This window comes from Staurois parvus, unplaced genomic scaffold (genome assembly GCF_062004578.1).
Source record: "Staurois parvus isolate SC_StPar_1 unplaced genomic scaffold, SC_StPar_1.0 ptg000113l, whole genome shotgun sequence".
Lineage (NCBI taxonomy): Eukaryota > Metazoa > Chordata > Amphibia > Anura > Ranidae > Staurois > Staurois parvus.
In genome coordinates, this window is record NW_028317909.1 from 833506 (window position 1) to 853214 (window position 19709).

General features: G+C 41.7%; 1 protein-coding gene across 1 annotated transcript in view; it reads left to right on the forward strand.

Moving 5' to 3' along the window:
* The window catches only part of DRC11 (dynein regulatory complex subunit 11), a 285978-nt gene that overhangs the window by 73746 nt on the left and 192523 nt on the right, over nucleotides 1-19709 (forward strand). The window contains exon 6 of the mRNA XM_089671666.1: nucleotides 6948-7019. Coding sequence (XP_089527792.1) covers nucleotides 6948-7019 — 72 coding nt within the window. The remainder of the gene's footprint in view (nucleotides 1-6947; nucleotides 7020-19709) is intronic.

The window sequence follows — 19709 nt, forward strand, 5'->3', positions numbered from 1 at the left end:
ACTGAAATTTTAAATAGAGCCCCAAGTTTGCACATCACTGAGCTCAGTCACAGAATCGTTTTCAGTGTCTGATGACGAATATCCCCACAAATCATTATCACTCAATTCTGCAGGTGATTCTAATTCACTATTTTTTTTCACTAGTTTTCTAGCTGGTCTAAAACCACTTTTGACCTAAATGGACGCTTTTTGGATGCCATGAACGTTCTCAATTTTTCAGGCAGAAAGAATGGTAAAAGTGCAGGCAAGGCACTGGACAAAGCACTAGGGACAAAATTTAGGTGAAATGGTTTGATACAGTAATGTAATCCTAACAGATATCAGTGTATTGTGTGTATGTCATATTTTTACTTTTTGAATCTCCCGTCGGTTCTGCCCCCATGCGTACCGACGCTCGCAGGGAACAGAACCCGGAAGACGGATGCCGGCATCAGCCGGAGGACACAGCAGGAAGACATCGTGGGATCGCAGGACAAGGTAAGGATCGGGGGATCACAGGAGAAGCACTATAGAGTAATCCCAAGTGTGGCTTAGGGTTACTGCTTTTGGTACTGTAAATTAACCCAGAGTCACACTCGGGATTACCACTAGGAAGGTTAATAGGCACTTGGATAGATGGCCTTTGGTCTAACGATTAGCGGTTGTAGGGCAGAGGAGGCCTCTATCATTAAATTAGGAAGTAAAATTTAGTTTAAATGGAAGGTGGAGCGTCAATTGGGGGATCATTGTTTAAAAGCTCGAGTTGATACCATTGAGTGTATTGAAGGCATTGCACTTTAGATTGTTGGCTATGTATAGGCAAAGTTTGGATCAGTACCGGATTAAACTCTGTGGAGGTCCCTAGGCAGTCAAAACCATGCGGCCTCCCTCACAGGTTTCTGGGGTTTCTTGTGCTCTTGGTGTAGTGAGATAACAATAAACTAAATAGTGTGCATGTCAGACTCTAGATGGAGATGACCATCACTACTCTACATTACATAGATTGCACCAACATTTTTTACAAACTCACCGCTAGAGAAGAAGATGAGCTTTTAAGAGACAAACTGTAATGTGAGCCTGATGTCTATGATTTATGTACTGTAAGTTGTTATTGGGTACATTACATGAATATAGTATTTTCTCTATAGAGGCTTTAATATAAAGTTTTTGTTTCTTTGAGTTTATTAATTTTTTTCTATCTTTTGTAAACAATTGCAAATCATACCACACCTGCTGGGAAACCACATGTAATTCAGACAGGAATCGCACCACATTCCTGTTAAAATCACATGCGATTCTTTGCAGTGCGATTCGAGCACATTCATTTTGTATGGGCTCAAATAGCACCGCAAAGGTATCAGTTTCAGGTATCAGAGCATTTGCACGAGCATGAGTACTCATGCAAATGCTAAGTATCAGCACTGATACCGATAACGGTATCGGTGCAACCCTAGTGATGATTCTAAATTTTCCCTTGTGTCCAGTCCTGGTGATAGTGGTTACTAGGACAGATAGAGAAAACAGATCTTACTACCATGGCACAGACAGCAATAAAAACTTGCCATTTAGTTTAGTTGTTAATCCTTCCCTACTCTATCCGAGACAAAAAACTTTTTGGCTTTGTATACTGTGCACATTCACTCGGTTGAAAGTAGCTGAATGTATATTATAACGCCTTCAAATTACAATGCAACTTGATGAAAATGGCAAATTGCCCAAGCAAGTGAGTTGGACTGTATTTACATACATTTTTCACAGGTAATGTACAGTATAGCCAGATCTTTAACCACCAGGAATGCACGATTTATATCGCCTGACGCCTGCGATATGCAGTTCCAGGTGCTGGGCAGGTGGGGTTTTTTTACATTTAGCCCTGCCGCAAGCAAGCAGCCTCTGTAGCCTGGGTTCACACATATGTGTACTGAAATTGCAGTGTCATTCTGGTTTCTGTACAATTTTAGTATAGGTGCTATTTTGCCATCGCTCCCTTTCTCTCCCTCTCCACAACTGCCTCCCATTGACTTCAATGCAAAATCACATCCAATTGACTTCCATGCAAAATCACGTCCCATTGAGTTCAATGTAAAATTGCAGCCCATTGACTTCAATTCAAAATATCCTCCCTTTGACTTCAATGCAAATATGCCTCCCATTGACTTCAGTGCAAAAACACCCTCCATTCGCTTTGATGCAAAAATCCTGTCAATAGCAATCCTATGTGAACACTTATCTCCACATGCCACTCCACTCTATCACTTGCGAGTCTGGAACTCACCACTACAAACTCGCCCAAGACATTTTTGTAATGGCACTCAAAACACAAAGCGTATGGATCGCATCAGTGTGAACCTGGACGTATTGGGGTCACAGAATAATGCTGTGATTCTGCCTATGATCATAAAACACAGGTTCAGGTGCCATTATTTTCAATGGCACCTGAAACATGGTGCAGTTTTGCTGTGATTGTCCAGCGGCAATTTGCATAGTGTCGCCTAAAAAGACGCTCATGCTCCTATTTTGGGCGTCAAGCTTCACAATATGCGAATTGTCGTAAATTGCACGACATTCATGGCAAATTGCATTGCAAGAAGCTTGTCGCCCAAAAGAAGCTTTTACCCCTTTTTGGGCTACAAGCTTCACGCAATGCAATTTGCCGCGATTGCCTCGCAGAAAATTGCAGCAAAACTGCACTGCGTTTTAGGTGCCATTGAAAATAATGACACCTAAACCTGCATTTTGTAATTGTAGTGCATTTTAAGATTGCGGGCAGAATGGAAGCAATTTTGACGCAGTCCCAAAATGCCCAGGTGTGAACAGGGCGTAATGGAGCGGACACTGGAGCTTGATTTGGCTGCTCAGCAGGCGCTAGTTCTGAGCACCCAAGTGGTTCCATGTGCGAGGGTAAGTTGAAGGAATAAAGATTTTTTTTCTAATTACTGCATCACTCTCTCAGCAGATGCACTTCTGCTGAGCGTTAAAAGAGCCCAACATTCCCCATTCCTGACGAACACCCAATCAGTGCTCATAACACTGCAAGGTCTCTCCCCTCCCTGGTAGTCCCCGGGTGCAGTGCTGGAGACAGGGAGGAGGAGATAAAAAACGCAATGTTAAAAATATAACACATTAAGTCACCATAAAGCCTCTTTTGCTTTTAAATGCCCCAGACATTCTTAAAAGCACCTTAGATTTAAATATGGTCTGGTTAAAATAATTTTTTCTGCAGGATAGGACAAGTGGATTGTCATGAGGGACAAGTAGAGTGGGACCCCGATTTAGTCCCTTGGACAAGTAGTATTTGAAACATGTCCACACCCCTGACCGCTTTACCTCCAGAAGGTTTTACCTCCTTCATGACCAAAGCATTTTTTGCTATTCACCACTGCACTACTTTAACTGGCAATTGCAACACTGTACCCAAATGAAATTGTTATCATTTTTTTCATACAAATAGAGCTTTCTTTTGCAGTATTAATTTCATTCATAAAAAAATTTTTGTCATAGTTTTTGTCAGCTGCATGTTTTCAGTGATGGAAACCAAACAAAAACAAAAATTAGAAATTACAAAAATTATGACGAAAATCTTTTCCAGTTTTCAGTTAGTCGACTAAAATCTAATGGGTTTAATTAAATTGTAATACATTATTTAAGCATTTCTCTGAATTTGCAGAACTCATTATATACTCCTGGAGTAAAAATCTAATAACGTTATTATTTATGGTATTAAGCTTTGAACATGCACTATAGACAGATTTAGCCATTGTAGTATGAAACATCTTATAAATATAAACATCTATAAATAAAACTAAGTTTCATAAACAAACTAAAATATTGCTTTTTGTAAAACAGAAGTGCAAATTTAAAATATAAAAAACAAACAAAAAAAAACATTGTAAACTCTATTGGCTGTAATGCTAGGCTGCAAGTGGGGATGGGGAAGTAAATGGGAGTGAGAGAGTGCACAGTGCAGGGTGAATTATACTTTGGGGATGAGGAGGTGACCTGCAAGTAGAGATGGGGAAGTAAATGGGAGTGAGGGAGTGCACAGGGCAGAGCACTGGATGGTCTAGGGAGGCTGAGTTTTTACACAGTGCTAAGCATTGCTACCTTGCTGGGAGGGGAAACACTCACAATGTGACATCCAGACAGACATGAATCTGTCCGGGAAGGGCAGGTGCTAAAGGCTGATGCGGGGGGTAGGAGGGATGGGCACCTGTAGCAGGGTTGTGATTGGCTGTGGAATAGCCCTGTCTACTGGACCAGGGAAGAGGAGGGTGAGAGCTGGAGCTGCAGTACAGTAAAGAATCCAGGGTGAGTTAGACCAGAGTTAAAGTGTGCAGGGTGGGGGGTTGATTATACTGTAAGTGACCCCTGCATCAGGTATTACTGAACTCTGCATCACTTACTACTGATCCCTGCACTCTGCCTCATTATTGATGCCTGAACATTTTACTCCTGACCCCTGAAAGCTGCATGAGTTACTTTTCATCCTTGAACTATGTAGTAAGTGATGCAGAGGTCAGTAGTAAGTGATGTGGAGTTCAGAGCTCGGTAATAATGCAGAGTTCAGGAGTCAGTAGTAAGTGACACTGAGTTCAGAGATCAGTAGTAAGTGACCAAGAATTCAGGGGTCAATAGTAAGTGGCATAGAGTGCAGAGGTCAGTAGTTAGTGATTCAGAGGTCGGTAGTAAGTCATGCAGGGGTGAGCAGTAATTGATGCAGTATTCAGAGGTCAGCAGTAATTGATGCAGAGCTCAGAGGTCAGTAGTAAGTGATGCAGGGGTGAGCAGTAATTGATGCAGTATTCAGAGGTCAGCAGTAATTGATTCAGAGCTCAGAGGTCAGTAGTAAGTGATGCAGGGGTGAGCAGTAATTGATGCAGTATTCAGAGGTCAGCAGTAATTGATGCAGAGCTTAGAGGTCAGCAGTAAGTGACACAGAGGTTAGTGATCAGTAGTAAGTGACACAGAGGTCAGTAGTACACGATACAGAGTTCAGTAGTGACACAGGGGTCAACAGTAAGTGATGCAGTGTATAGTGCAGAGTTCAGAGGTCAGCAGTAAGTAACACAGAGTTTAGTGTTCAGTAGTAAGTGACACAGAGGTCAGTAATAATTGATGCAGAGCTCAGAGGTTAGTAATAACTGATGCAGAGTTCCGAGGTCAGTAGTAAGTGTTGTAGAGTTCAGAGGTCAGTAGTAAGTGATGTAGAGCTCAGAGGTCAGTAGTAAGTGATGTAGAGCTCAGAGGTCAGTAGTAAGTGATGTAGAGCTCAGAGGTCAGTAGTAAGTGATGTAGAGCTCAGAGGTCAATTGTAAGTGATGTAGAGCTCAGAGGTCAGTAGTAAGTGATGTAGAGCTCAGAGGTCAGTAGTAAGTGATGTAGAGCTCAGAGGTCAGTAGTAAGTGATGTAGAGCTCAGAGGTCAGTAGTAAGTGATGTAGAGCTCAGAGGTCAGTAGTAAGTGATGTAGAGCTCAGAGGTCAGTTGTAAGTGATGTAGAACTCAGAGGTCAGTAGTAAGTGATGTAGAGCTCAGAGGTCAATTGTAAGTGATATAGAGCTCAGAGGTCAGTAGTAAGTGATGTATAGCTCAGAGTTCAGTAGTAAGTGATGTAGAGCTCAGAGGTCAATTGTAAGTGTAGAGCTCAGAGGTCAGTAGTAAGTGACACAGAGTGTAAAGGTCAGTAGTAAGTGATGCACAGTTTAGTGGCCAGTAGTATGTGATGCAGTGTTCAGAGGTCAGTAGTAAGTGATGCAGGGGTCAGCAGTAAATGATGCAGAGTTCAGAGCTCAGTACTCAATGACACAGAGGTCAGGGGACAGTAATAAGTGACACAGATCTCAGAGGTCAGTAGTAAGTGACTCAGAGGTCAGTATTAAGTGAAGTAGACTGCCAAGGTCAGTAGTAAATGATGTAAAGTTCAAAACTCAGTAGTAAGTGATGCAGTGTTCAGCGGTCAGCAGTAATTGATGCAAAGCTTAGGGGATCAGTAATTAGTGATGTAGAGTGCAGAGGTCAGTAATAAGAGATGCAGAAGTCAGAGGTCAGTAGTAAGTGATAAGTAAGTGAAAGTTAAATGATGTGGAGTTCAGAGGTCAGTGGTAAGTGACGCAGTGGTCAGGAAACAGTAGTAAGTGACACAGAGTTCAGATGTCGGTGTAAAGCAATACTGGGGCTAGTAGGAAGTGATGCAGAGTTCAAAGGTCAGTAGTAAGTGACACAGAATTCAGTGGTCAGTAGTGACGCAGAGTTCAGAGGTCAGTAGTATGTGACGCAGAGTTCAAAGGTCAGTAGTACGTGACTCAGAGTTCAGCAGTGCTGCAGAGGTCTGTGGTAAGTGACACAGAATGTAGCATTCAGAATTGCTGCACAGGTAAGTAGTAAATGATTATGTGGTTTCCATAATGTTTAATGTTTATGGGAAGATTTTCGTTGAAATGAATATCTAGTGACAATGTCTCTATAAAGGAATTAAGTTAGGTGACCGATGTGCTCATTGTGTGACGTTCTCAGTCATGGTATACAATTCAATACAAATGACATTGCACCATCTGTATACCCTTAGGGATTACAATTGCTACATCACAGCCAGAGAATAATAAATTACAATATTAATTTGATTGCTTATTATTAGCACATTGTTAATGTTTTGTGCAGTCTAACAAAAAAAATATACATTTTGCTGAAAAATAAAACTGTTTTCCTGAGTCAAAATATAATTACTTTTTTAATGTTGCCTTTCAGTTTTCCATAGCGGTGACATAAATTGTAGAGTGAATGTTCACAAGATCTTTACATTCCATTTGAAATTGATGTGACAAGTCTTAGCTTGAAGCCAATGTCCCTCTTCTATACTGCCCATTGCACACTCCCTTCCTGTGTGTTTTCCTACTTCCCCAATTGCTCTGCCACTCAGGAAGCTGTTTCCATTGCGTCTGTATCCTTACTGATTTTCCGTTCACACCGCAGGTCTGGCGAGGCTACATTCAGAGGAAGAGAACCAAGCAGCAAAGAGAAGAGGAAATGATCTTCCTGGGCATGGTAGGTTGTCCAGAGGACAGACTTTTCCAGAGCAACAATGTAATGTTTAGAGCACAACATTGGATCCTTAAGAAACAGGTGCAATCCGGTCTCTTTCTAGTTACATTTCAACTGAGAAACTTGGAAGAAAATAAGTGCATGTAGGAACTCTTGTTTGGCTGTAAATGCAATGCTGTCATAGAGACAGGCACAAAGCTTGTATACCAAACTTTGATAATGCCAGGCAATGCAGTTATGCCACACTTTAAAGCAGGGGTGTCAAACTCAATTCCATGGCGGGCCACATCAGCATTATGGTTGCCCTCAAAGGTCTGGTTGTATCTGTAAGACTAAATGTCCAGAGCATCCTAACACCCCCCCTTACATCACAGTGCACCCCCCTTACTTGCTGCGGCCGGGAAGAATCTGGGAGTGAAGCTGGGAAGCAGAAAGTGCAGGGTCTGGAGGAGGACCTGACAGGGCTGGAGTCAGCTGCCAGTGTCTGCTACATTCTGATACCAGGGGAGTTGGAGATGAGGTTGTGCTGCAGCTGCAGGATCTGCAGGAGGAGTTCCTTCCTCCTCTCTGCTGCCAACTGCTGAGACCAGTGGTGGAGGGTTGCAGAGATGAGCCTCTCTGCAGCTGCATGGGGAAGTGTAGGATCTGGCGGAGGAGTTCTGTCCTCCTCTCTTCTGCCGACTGCTGAGACAAGGGGGTGCACCGCTGCAGGAGAGGTCTGAGGGCCACATGAAATGGCCTGGAGGGCCATATTCGGCCCTCAAGCCTTGTGTTTGACACCTGCGCTTTAAAGTATATGTGAACCCTCACCTTGCTACATAACCCATTCAGTTTAAAATAGAAACAATACATATGCAATACAATACATAGAAAAAAAATTATAAGTAACTTTTCCCCCTTTTTTATAATTGATCATATACCCTCTGTTCTCAGCTGTGTAGGGAGCTAAGAGAGCTGGGGAAGGAGAGACAGCATCACACTGAACAATGAATGGCTGTGTCAACAGAAGTTCATTGAGTTCTCAGCACAGCTAGAAAAACTGACTACACTGTGCTCTCCTGCCTAGTGTGGTTAGCTTCAATAGGAAAGCAGAGGGACTGACAGGACAACCAGGCATTTCACACAAAGGAAGCGATACAAAGAGAACAGGATACCCTTTCATACAAGTACATGGTACAGCAGGCACATAACAGAAATATGAAATGTTGGGTTTACATATTTTCTAAGGAAAGGTGATTGGCTGATTGCGCTGCAGGGAAAGATTGATAAGTAAGTGTTCAAAATGTTTGCAGTTCAAACCTTAACAAAAATGCTAGAATAACTATTTGACAGGCCTCAGAAAAATTCCTTTAACTAAGCAGGTGGTCAACATTAAAAATGAAAAGATCTAAAGTTTGTCTGCCCATGACTATATGAAGAAAGGCTTCACAGTGGATGGTGAGCTTGGCAACCACTGCAAGGGGTAGAGCACATGGTGTTTGGAGAATGGGCAAACCCTGGATCTTTATAGTTTTTCCTTTTTTTTTCATACAACTACTGCTGGAAGGCTTCACAAGAACAGTCATTGCATTCTTCCTTTAACAGTCAAAGGGAGCAGCCTCTTTTACCGCCACTGTGCAAAGGCACACTTTTCATACATTGTCCATATGTAAAGGTACAACAAAAAAGAGCCCAACTCCAGGAATAACTTTTTTTTTTTTTAGTTTTGGGTTGAGCAAGAAAGAGTTAGAACACCTGTCAGGTTCTGTGTCCTCATTAATTGCCCCTCATTTCGTATTTTTTGACACATTAGCTGGACAGGAAGAGAGAGGAAGCCTACCTAATGGGAACAGACATCAGTTAAATTCTGACAGTTCTAAACCTTCTTCACTTTCAGTCTGGTTTCTCACCCATCTGATAGAAAGGAAGTGAGGACACTAATGCTATACAATTCATTTTTAATATTCAAAACAAACTTCTCCATGTATCTATGTCTCCAGGCTTTCTTTTGCTGAGAAACCGTTGGCAGTGGCCATCTTGAGTAAGGGCAGATGATTCATGTAGCAGTTACTTCCTGGAATCCATCTATCCTTAACTCAGGCATTGGCTGAGCTGAGAACCCTCCCCTCCTGAAGACTCCTGGGATATATGACATAATTTGCCTAGGCATGGAAACCAGGAAGTAAATGAAGGAATGCAAAGAAAAAAGGTTAAAACAAGTAAATATGATATACTTTCCTATCTATTTACTAATGCAAACAGCATAAGGATTAGAAATAGTCCATGCGGATTGAGAGAGTGAAGTTCCACTGTAAGTCCCGGGTGCCTGCACCCCCTGCTGCATGCTATAGTTCCTTCCACTGGGCCTTATTTTATTGCTGGTTTCTATAGTGATATAGGCAGGAGAATCCACAGAGTGCAGTAGGAGACCAAGCATCCAACACACCCTTAGGCTAGGTTCACACCTATGCATTTTGCGTTTGATCTGTTTCTGCGGTGTGTTTTTGCACGTGTTTTTTACACATTTTTGATGCGTTTTGTTTTTCTTGTTGCTAGGCAGATTAAAATGCACTACATACTTTTCTGCAGCGTTTCCATTGCAGTCTACAGAACCAAAAACACAACTTTTTGCGTTTAAAAAAGTCCCTGACCCTTTCCGAAAAACGTTTGGGTGAAAACGCAGAGATGTGAACCTGTCCCATAGAAAATCATGTTAAATGGATTGTAGTGCGTTTCTGCAAAACGCTGCAGAAAATGCAGGGTCAAGTGCACTGGGTGTGAAGGGGTCATTACATCTGCAGGAGAACAAAGAGCAGGGCCCTCTATTTCCTCTTGTACCAAATTGTATTGTAACTGTAATGTCTACCTTCATTTTATAAAGTACTGCGCAAACTGTTGGCGCTATATAAATCCTGTATAATAATAAGAGGAATAGAAGATTATTATTATTATTATTATAATACAGAATTTCTATAGCGCCAACAATTTGTGCAGTGCTTTACAATATAAGATAAGCCTAAGTCCTCATTCACACTGGATGTTTTTATAGCTGCTGTTTTTGGCTTTTGGCATTTTTTTCTACAGCCAGTAAACTCCCCAGCATGTTATCCTATGTGTCCATACACACATAGCCTTTAATCAGCGTTTTTTTGGCAGGGGCGTTTTTTGGGGGGAAAAAAGCTAGTGGGTTTTTAGCTGTAAAAACTTTGTAAAATGCGGCAAACCGTTGTTTTTTAGCAAAAGTTTAATTTTTTTGTGTAAAAAGGGCTTAAAAAACACAAACTCTGCTGAACACTAATGCAAAAATGCTGCCAAATGCTGAAAAACGTGCGTTTTTAATGCAACTTTACACTGCTAACAAAACCGGCGTTATTAAAACGCCCAGTGCTCATGGAGCCTTAAAAGGTTTACCAAACCTTGCCACTGCCAGTAAGCCAAGGTTCACATATATGCAGTGTGGTACATCGCATGTGATTCGCACAGGAACTGCACCGCACTCCTGTGCAAATCACATGCGGTTTGTGTGCGGTGTGATCGGACCCATACATTTTGTATGGCTCTAATCACACCGCACCCTCACCAAAAAGGCGCAGGACCCTTTTTTTGGTCCGCACTACAATCGGATTGCATGGGTATTCACACCTATGCGATCCGATTCTGCACATTGCACCGTGTTTTGCGGACATACACACCCGCAGCGGTTCACATGAACGTGGTGCGATTCTGATGCGGTGCGGTAAAACGTGGCAAACCGTTGTTTTTTTGTGTAAAAAAAGGCTAAAAAATGCAAACGTGGCTAAACATTAATGCACAAACGCTACAAAACACTGAAAAACTTGTGTTTTTAACGCAACTTTACACAGCTAACACTGCCGGCGGTATTAAAACGCCCAGTGTGCATGGAGCCTTATACGTTTTACCCAACCTTACCACTGCCAGTAAGCCCGGGTTCACATATATGCAGTGCGGTAAATCGCATGTGATTTGCAGAGGAACTGCACCGCATTCCTGTGCAAATCACATGAGATTTGTGTGCAGTGCGATCGTATCCATACATTTTGTATGGTTCTAATCGCACCGCACCCACTCCAAAAACGCACAGGACTCTTTTTTTGGTCCGCACTAGAATCGGATCACATGGGTATTCACACCTATGCTATCCAATTCTGCACATCGCACTGCGTTTTGCGGACTGCTTTCGGGGTGTTGTTAACACACACACCCACAACGGTTCGCATGAACGGGGTGCGATTCTGGTGCGGAAGTTTGCTGCAAATTCCGCACCGCATCAGTGTGAACCAGGGCTACAAGCATCATTAAATGCCTAGTAAATCTATGAACTGTTGAGAACGTCGAAATACCATCCAGGTGGCCAAGGTAGAAGTGTGCCGATCTAATTGATCATATTGTGCATTTTTTATCTTGGTGATGGAAGGAGAGGTTTCCAGACAAGAAATAAACCATTTAGTTACCCATTCCATTTGGACATCAACCACAAAATGATAACAGCATTACATTGTATGAATAGGTGCTGAAAACAAGGGTTAACCAAAATGGTAGGAGGCATTCCGGTAGGCGGTGTGGGGGGGGGACTTTAATGATCTGGTCTTGGCACATACACTATTTAGTAATAGTTTTTTTTTTCTGTATCTTTGAGCTTCTCAATATCATTTTTCACTGTCTGATATGTGTGACATAAACCGAAAAGAAAAAATGATGAGCATATGCTGAAAACTAATGTCTTGCACTTAATGCAGCATCTCAGGATGTAATAGAAAGGCACTCACTGTGTGGCATTAATATAGCGTGATACATAGTCTTTACAGTGTAAAATGACAGAGTCTCAGCACTATGGTGGATAATGGCTTTGTACACACGCAGGGAGCTTCTTTGCAGTTGTGCTGCCTTTCTGAATACATTCTATTTATATCGGCACAATCTGCCTGACAAATTAGCTCTTATGGACACTTTGCATAAATATTTATGCCTGTGTTTGCGTGGGGGCAGAACAGTTTGATTTACAGGGTAATGTTATGTTTAATGACCCACTTTCCCCTCACTGCAGCGCCAAAGCCACATATCAAAAATACGGCACGTTTAAAGATAGCACGCAGAGCCGACACTGCTGGGCCCTGTTTAACTCTTCATTCACTATAGTATTTTATGCCACTGTGTAACATGTTGCAGCCTCAGAAAAATAATTACTTTTCTGTATAGCAGGGCAGCAAAACAATTTTGGAGGTTTAGGAAATAGTGGTTTGGAGGTTTAGGTGATAGTAATCGGGAGAAGTGCAAATGAAAAGGGCTTGTAGGCCTAACTAATTCCCAAACTCTCTCGGGTATGTTTGCAAAAAGAATTTTGCATAGCAATTTGCTAAATGAAAGTGCATAAGCACATGTACAGTCGTTCTGTGCTAATGGGGCAGTGCTTGACGAATGTTTTCCATTGATTTAAAATGGAAAGAACCGCACTTGGCCACTAGATGTAACTACGTATTATAAGAATGTGCCATTTAGTGGCCAAATAAGAATTTTTCATTTTAAATTAATGAAACACATTTGACCAGCACAGGAAATTACCTAATAATATAGGCACAAAATGATTGTAAATGCAATTTTACTGGGCAAATTGTTATACAAATTTTTATAAATATTTGTTAAAGTGGTTGTAAACCTCAGACATGAAATCTGAACAAAGCATATCCCTTTATACCAATATGGAAGAAAAATATATTTGAAATATATTTTAAAAATATTCTACCCAAATATATTGACATATATTTGAAATACTACAATTTTGGCCATATTCAATATATTTCAATAAGTATATATATATATATATATATATATATATACTGTATATATATATATATATAGAGAGAGAGAGAGACTGTATGTTGAATGCATTTTTATTACAAAATATATGAAATATATTTTTAAAAATACATTTCAAATATACTGTATGTCTTTAAAAATCCAAATCTACATTTTTGGAATGCATTTACAAATATATGTAAAAATATATGTTAAAATGACTTTGTTATATATTAAAAAAAATCTGAAGAATATAGTTAAAAATATATATATTTTTAAAAATATATATTTTTTAAATATATTCCTCAGATTTTTTTTTTAAATGTAAAAAAGTAATTTTAACATATATTTTTAAATATATTTGTAAAGGCATTCCAAAAAATGTAGATTTGTATTTTTAAAGTCATAGAGTATATTTGAAAATGCATTTCAACATACAGTATATATATATATTTATTTATTTATTGCAATATATTTTGCAATATATTGAATATGGCCAAAATTGTAGTATTTCAAATATATGTCAATATATTTGGGAAGAATATTTTTTAAATATATTTCTAATATATTTTTCTTCCATGTGGGTAGTGGGTGCTTGTCTCTATTAAGAGCAGTAAGTGTCATTTCTGTCTGCTGCTTCGTTCCTCCGCTACCATCATGAATTATTTCTGACAAGTTTTCCTGACACCAAGAGAAAAATTGTGACGTGGAGCGGGGGGGGGGGGGGTGTCCCTTCCCATCAATCAGCTCTCAGAGCTCTCCTCACTGAGCTCTGCAGAGTATAACTTCAGCTCTCTGCCACCCCACACCCCCCCCCCCCTTTTTCTGAGCTCTTTGAAGGAATGTAGAGAAGAGAATACTGCAGATAAGCAGGCACAACTCATGTTGAAAGATTTGTTTCATCTCTGTGTATCACCTGAGGCCAGACATATCACTGGGTATATGGAAGGGATACTTTAATGGCTAGAAGTCTTTCTGTAAAGGCTGCCAAACACAGCTGTAAAGGCTCAGCTCAAATTTCAGTTGATTCATACTGGTGGCACCACCTGGCTGGGCAAAATTCAATTGTTTAATCAACTTTTGTAGGAGTCAGGTGGGACATTTGGCTGAACAGTGCCTGCATCTGATCAGAAGATACACTGGAGCTAATTGTCACAATACAATAGCCAGCAGCGAAGATCCACCCATCCATGCTGTTTAGAATGGAAGGAGATATCTGATTTCTTTTGTTCAGCCCATAGGCAAAAGTAAAGAAATCATAGTGCGCATGGCCATCTTAAGTCGGTATTGTTTGTTGGCTGTTACTGGAGTCACAATCCAATTGAAGAAAAAAAAATTCTAAATTCATTTTATTTAATAATGTTTTAAAAGTTTTTTCCTGTTCAATATTTTTTTATTAGTTTTTGTATAAGGAAAGTTGATCAAACATTGCAAAAGTGCTTCTGCAACAAAACCAAAGACAATACAAAATGTAGTATTGTAGAACTGCACAAAGAGGTTTGTCAGCCAGCTAACCAAGGACACAAACAGGGACTGCAACCAAATGCGAGAGTGATAACAGCCAACAGGGACAGCGATAACACATGGCCTTAGGGCCATGGCACAATGTAGGGGAATGAAACCAGCAATCCTGAAGCAATAAAAGAACTGAAGGGGGAGGGTAGAGGAAAAAAAAGAGGTGGGAGGGGCAAGGGGGAGAGTTACCCCTGGTTCACATCTGTGCGGGTGGTGCCGTTGCGGATCCGCACAAAAATCTGTGCAGCCGCACCATCCACACAGAGGAATGTGGACCCGTGGGCGGGTACTATTAAGTCTAATGGCATGTCGTCCGCACTGGAAATCGCAATGGTACTGGGAACCGAGGTTCCTGTGCGGGCTGCGTTTTCCAAAGAAGCGCAGGTACTTCTTCCCTGCGTGTCCTGGGGCACGAGATTCCATTCAAATGACACAAAACGTGGTCTGAAGGAATGCGGAGATGTGATCCTAGCGTAGTCCTGGTTTACATCTGTGGGGGTGGTGCCGCTGCGGATCTGAACATAAATCCGTGCAGCCGCACCACCCGCACAGAGGAATGTGGACCCCGTGGGCGGGTGCCATTAATTCTAATGGCACACTGCCCGCACTGTTAATTGCAACCGTGCTGGGAACCAATGTTCCCGTGCGGGCTGCGTTTTCCAAAGAAGTGCAGGGACTTCTTCCCTGCGTGTCCTGGGGCACGGGATTCCATTCAAATGAATAGGCTCTTGTGCCCACTTGCAGGAATGCGGAGATGTGAGCCTAGCGTAGTCCTGGTTCACATCTGTTCACATCTGTGCGGGTGGTGTCGCTGTGGATCCTCACATAAATCTGTGCAGCCGCACCACCCGCACAAAGGAAAGTGAACCCGCGGGTGGGTGCCATTCTAATGGCACGCCGCCCGCACTGGAAATCGCAACCGTACTGGGAACTGAGGTTTGTGTTTACAAGTGTTTACATATGGGGGTCACTTTAAAATGTGAGTGCTAACGTTTATGTGCGCATAACCGCACATGGTATTTTTTGTAATGTATGCGCAAAAGCTCCCAGGAGCCACAACAACAAGCATATCTCACTCCTAATATACTGTACAGCCGTATGCAAGAGCCCTAAAACTGACCTTTTTTTCACTTAGTTAAAGAAGAAATATCATTCCATTTGTATTGCTGTGTTCTTTCCCCCTTAGGACAAAGTACACATTGTACTTTGTCCCTTCTTGCTATGACATGTCTAAAGACAGATCATCCGCCTACCCACCTGACAACACAGCTAGCAAGGAGACAGCTGCTTTGATAGACAGATTGCCCGAGACAAGCGCCAACACAAGGAATGCAGAGGGAGGGGAGCGCGTCAGCCAGACATGCTTAGGGCTCATATACACTGCAGCTTATAAATTCAGATTTAAGAGCTGTTCAGCGTTTTTTTTCAGCAGCCCCTGAACTCACCCTAATGTTTTCCTATGTGTCCATGTACACATCTTCGTTTACAGTCATTTACAGGCATTTGTTTACAGTCGTTTTTTTGAACACAGAAAACTTGCGTTTCCGCAGTCAATTTTATCAGCGTTTCAAACATAAAATGCTTGTAAATGTTTGTAAACGCGGTTAAACGGATCTAAACGCGGCAAATCACGTTTATAAGTGTTTGTGTCTGAAAATTTTTTTTAACTCTTCCAGTTCCCAAAGCTGTCCAGAGCCTTTTTTTGTCATGAAAAATGCATGCAAAGCGTTTTCAGTGTACTCAGATGGACAAAACACTGAACACAGGATGTTCACATCAATGTACACATTGTAATGACCAATTCACACCTCACGCCTCTCCCACCCTTGGCAATAAAAGATATGTTAATGACCATTCACTCCTCAAATTCCTCATGAAGACCCCCTGCCAGGTGGCCTTAATGACTCACTCCACCAGACACCTATCCCACCCTTGGAAACAAAAGAAATGTTAATGAGCAACTCACATCTAATTATCTCAACACATACTGCTGTCTCTGCTTCTACTGTGTGTATTTGTCTGAAACAGTCTGAAATAGTTGATAATTTACCACTTTTCAGTGCATTCTGAGCATTTGGGAGGTTCTCCTCTGCTTATTTTTAAAAAACGCTTCTAAACGCACACGCACATAAACATGCATATACGCGCATAAACGTGTTATGAAAACGCAGCTAAACAGACGTTTTTTAATCTACGTTTTCCAGCAGTCAGTTTCGTTCAGAAGTGTCCTGTGTACATGGAGCCTTACATGGAGCACAGCCCAATCAGCACTACACAGCTTACAGCCAGGGGGAATGATTACGTCACTGCACAACAGAGGAGCGCCACATAAATGCATTCACTACACAAGGGGACACTGACAGCTGTGCTCCACTACCACCCAGCAACAAGTAGAGAAGGTTTGTGGGGAAGAGCCAACATGATGACATTAAGGAAAGAAAGAGATCATTTTGAATCAGATAATGATCAATAATGATGTTTTACAACAAACGCTACAAGGTATTTCAACATGATTTTCTGGAGCATTATTGTATTTTTAGGTCAAATACATTTTTATTCATCAGATTTTCAGGCTACAAAATATCACACAACGAAATACTTAAAAAATGTTGTATGTGGCATAGAAGAACAATGCCAGGGATAGAAGATACACGTACGTCTTTGAACATGGTATAAATGCAATAATCAGAAACCAACAGATATAGAAATAAACCCTGCAAGACTCACAAAAGAGATCCATGTAAGGAACAGAAAGCAAAAAAAAAACAGATGTATTAGGGAAATGCTCAAGCTACTGGGGAGCTATGCTCTGTAAGGGATTGTTCACACTTGACTCATTTCTAATGCTTGCCAAGCGCCCCTATAGGGTTTGACAGGCGTTAGGGAGGCGTTTTTAACGGTCCTCAAATGCTCCCCAAACGCCCTATGCGTATTTTTGAGGCATTTGCCAAGCATTAAACCGCACCACAAATGCCTATAATGAAGTTTAATGGTATTAACGCTCCACAAACGCCTGCCAGGAATTTGAGGAGCGTCACCATAGACTTCTGACTCCTCCTGACTCAACATGAGGCATCAATTTTGCTAGGACGCGACACTAACGCTTCAGTGTGAACAGCACTGTTTGCTGCCACGTGTAGAATTTTCATAGGCATTTGAGGAGCGTTAAAAACGCTTCCCAAACGCCTGTCTAACGACTGTCTAACAAAGCTAGTGTGAACGTAGCCTAAAAGAGTACTTGAGGATCACAATGTAAGGGGACCATTATTGCATTTTTAACCCTTCATGAGTGTTCTTGTTTCAAACACTTTAAAATAAGAATCTTGAGAAGTAATTTTTTCAGCTAAGTAGAAATCCATGTTTTTGATTGGTTGCCATAAGTTGTTAAATTCTATCGATCTTTGTTTAGGGCCAGTTTATACCATAGAAACGCAATCCGGATGCATTTCAGCATGTGTGTTTTTGACATGTTTTTGATGTGTTCCGGTGCATTTTTTGAAGCTGTCCAGTGCATTTTTTCCCCTCTTTTTATTCTTCATCTTAAATAAGGACGTGTGTTTTTGGTATATTCTGATACTTTTTTTAATGTGTTTTACCATGTTCCAGATTGTACGCCCCTTGAGGGTTAGGGACTGATGTGAATGTACAATATATATGTAAAGCACTGTGTAAATTGATGGCGCTATATAAATACTTGTAATAAATAAATAAATAGTTCCCATACAGTTCAGTGCAGACAAAATGCAGCATGTTCTACTTTTTTTCTGGAACTGGAACGCACTGGAACTGACCGCATTGGTGTGAACTATACCACTGGAAACCATCTAACCTACTATCCATACATTTTGGTGGTATGAACCAGCCCTTAATGTTATTTCATATGCCTGAAAATGTTGAAGTTTGTTGACACCCATAAGCATAATTTCAGAATTATGCCGCAGCTTTTTAGAACTTCCTGCCTAGACAGAAACATATTGCCATCTCGTTTAGATGATAAAAGGTATGCCTGTGGCGAAGATGTATAGCTTGCTGCAGAATTTTCTTCTGCCTAATGCACAGGAACACCTTAGCAATCTCAGCACATACTTCAGAGCTCAGGGATGTGTGTAGAGCTGCACTCCACTAACCATCTTATTGTTTGAGAAAACTGCACAATATGAACTAAGTGTTCTGATGGGTCTGCTTCTATTTGCAGAGGGAGCACACTGGAAGAAATATTTGTCCTGTTAGCAGAAAACATTTTCGTCTAATTTACTGCAAGACAAATGACTAAAGCTGAAGTAGATTGGTTGCAATTGTAAAGAAATTGGGACACGTGTCCTCCAGAACGTTTTGTTCGTACGCAGTGTGCTTCCTTGGAACCTCTATAGTGGGACATAATTACTGTAACATTTATTTGTTAAAAGCAAGCCTAGGGCCACTAAGAGAATAGTTTGTGTCATGGTTCATACAGCTGCCGAATTTTCATCTTTGGCTGTTTTGTTAAACACAGTATCTGTAGGTAAGTTGTTGAATGTAATGCATAGGGAGCCTTTATCGCTGTGGGGAACCAAATATCTTGGTTCCAGAATAAGACAGTGGTCTTGGAAAGCCAAAATTGAAATGATAGTGGAAAGCACTGGGCCTCAGAATTACCATATTTTTCGCTCCATAAGACGTACTTTTTTCCCCCAAAAAATGGGGAAAAATGTCTGTGCGTCTTATGGAGTGAATATGGAGCGGCTGGCCTGGTATTCCCGCTGCCGCCGCCGTGTTAGAGTACCGGGCCGGCCACTCTACTGTTCAGAAGAACCTGCTCCTTGGTCCTACCTGTTCCTCGGTCTAGCGGTGTCCTGCTTTCACCGGCCCTCTTCTCTCCTCAGCCTCGGCATCTTTAGTGTGGGCACCCGGCTGTGACAGCTTCACAGCCAGGTGCCCGCTGCGCATGCTTGAGAAGCACTGCGCTTTGTGAATGGCCACCTGTAGTCCTCTGGGACCTGTCACGTGTCCCACAAGACTACGGGGAGGACAACTCTGTGGAAGTGGGAGCAGGTACCTGTCAAATTCAGGTACCCACCCGCCCCTCGCTCCCTAAATGTCTGCAGTCTCTGGTCATCTCCTGTACTATGTCCGCAGTCTCTGGTCATCTCTTGTACTGTGTCCACAGTCTCTGGTCATCTCCTGTGCTGTGTCCGCAGTCTCTGGTCATCTCCTGTACTATGTCCACAGTCTCTGGTCATCTCCTGTACTGTGTCCACAGTCTCTGGTCATCTCCTGTACTGTGTCCACAGTCTCTGGTCATCTCCTGTGCTGTGTCCGCAGTCTCTGGTCATCTCCTGTACTGTGTCCGCAGTCTCTGGTCATCTCCTGTACTGTGTCCGCAGTCTCTGGTCATCTCCTGTACTG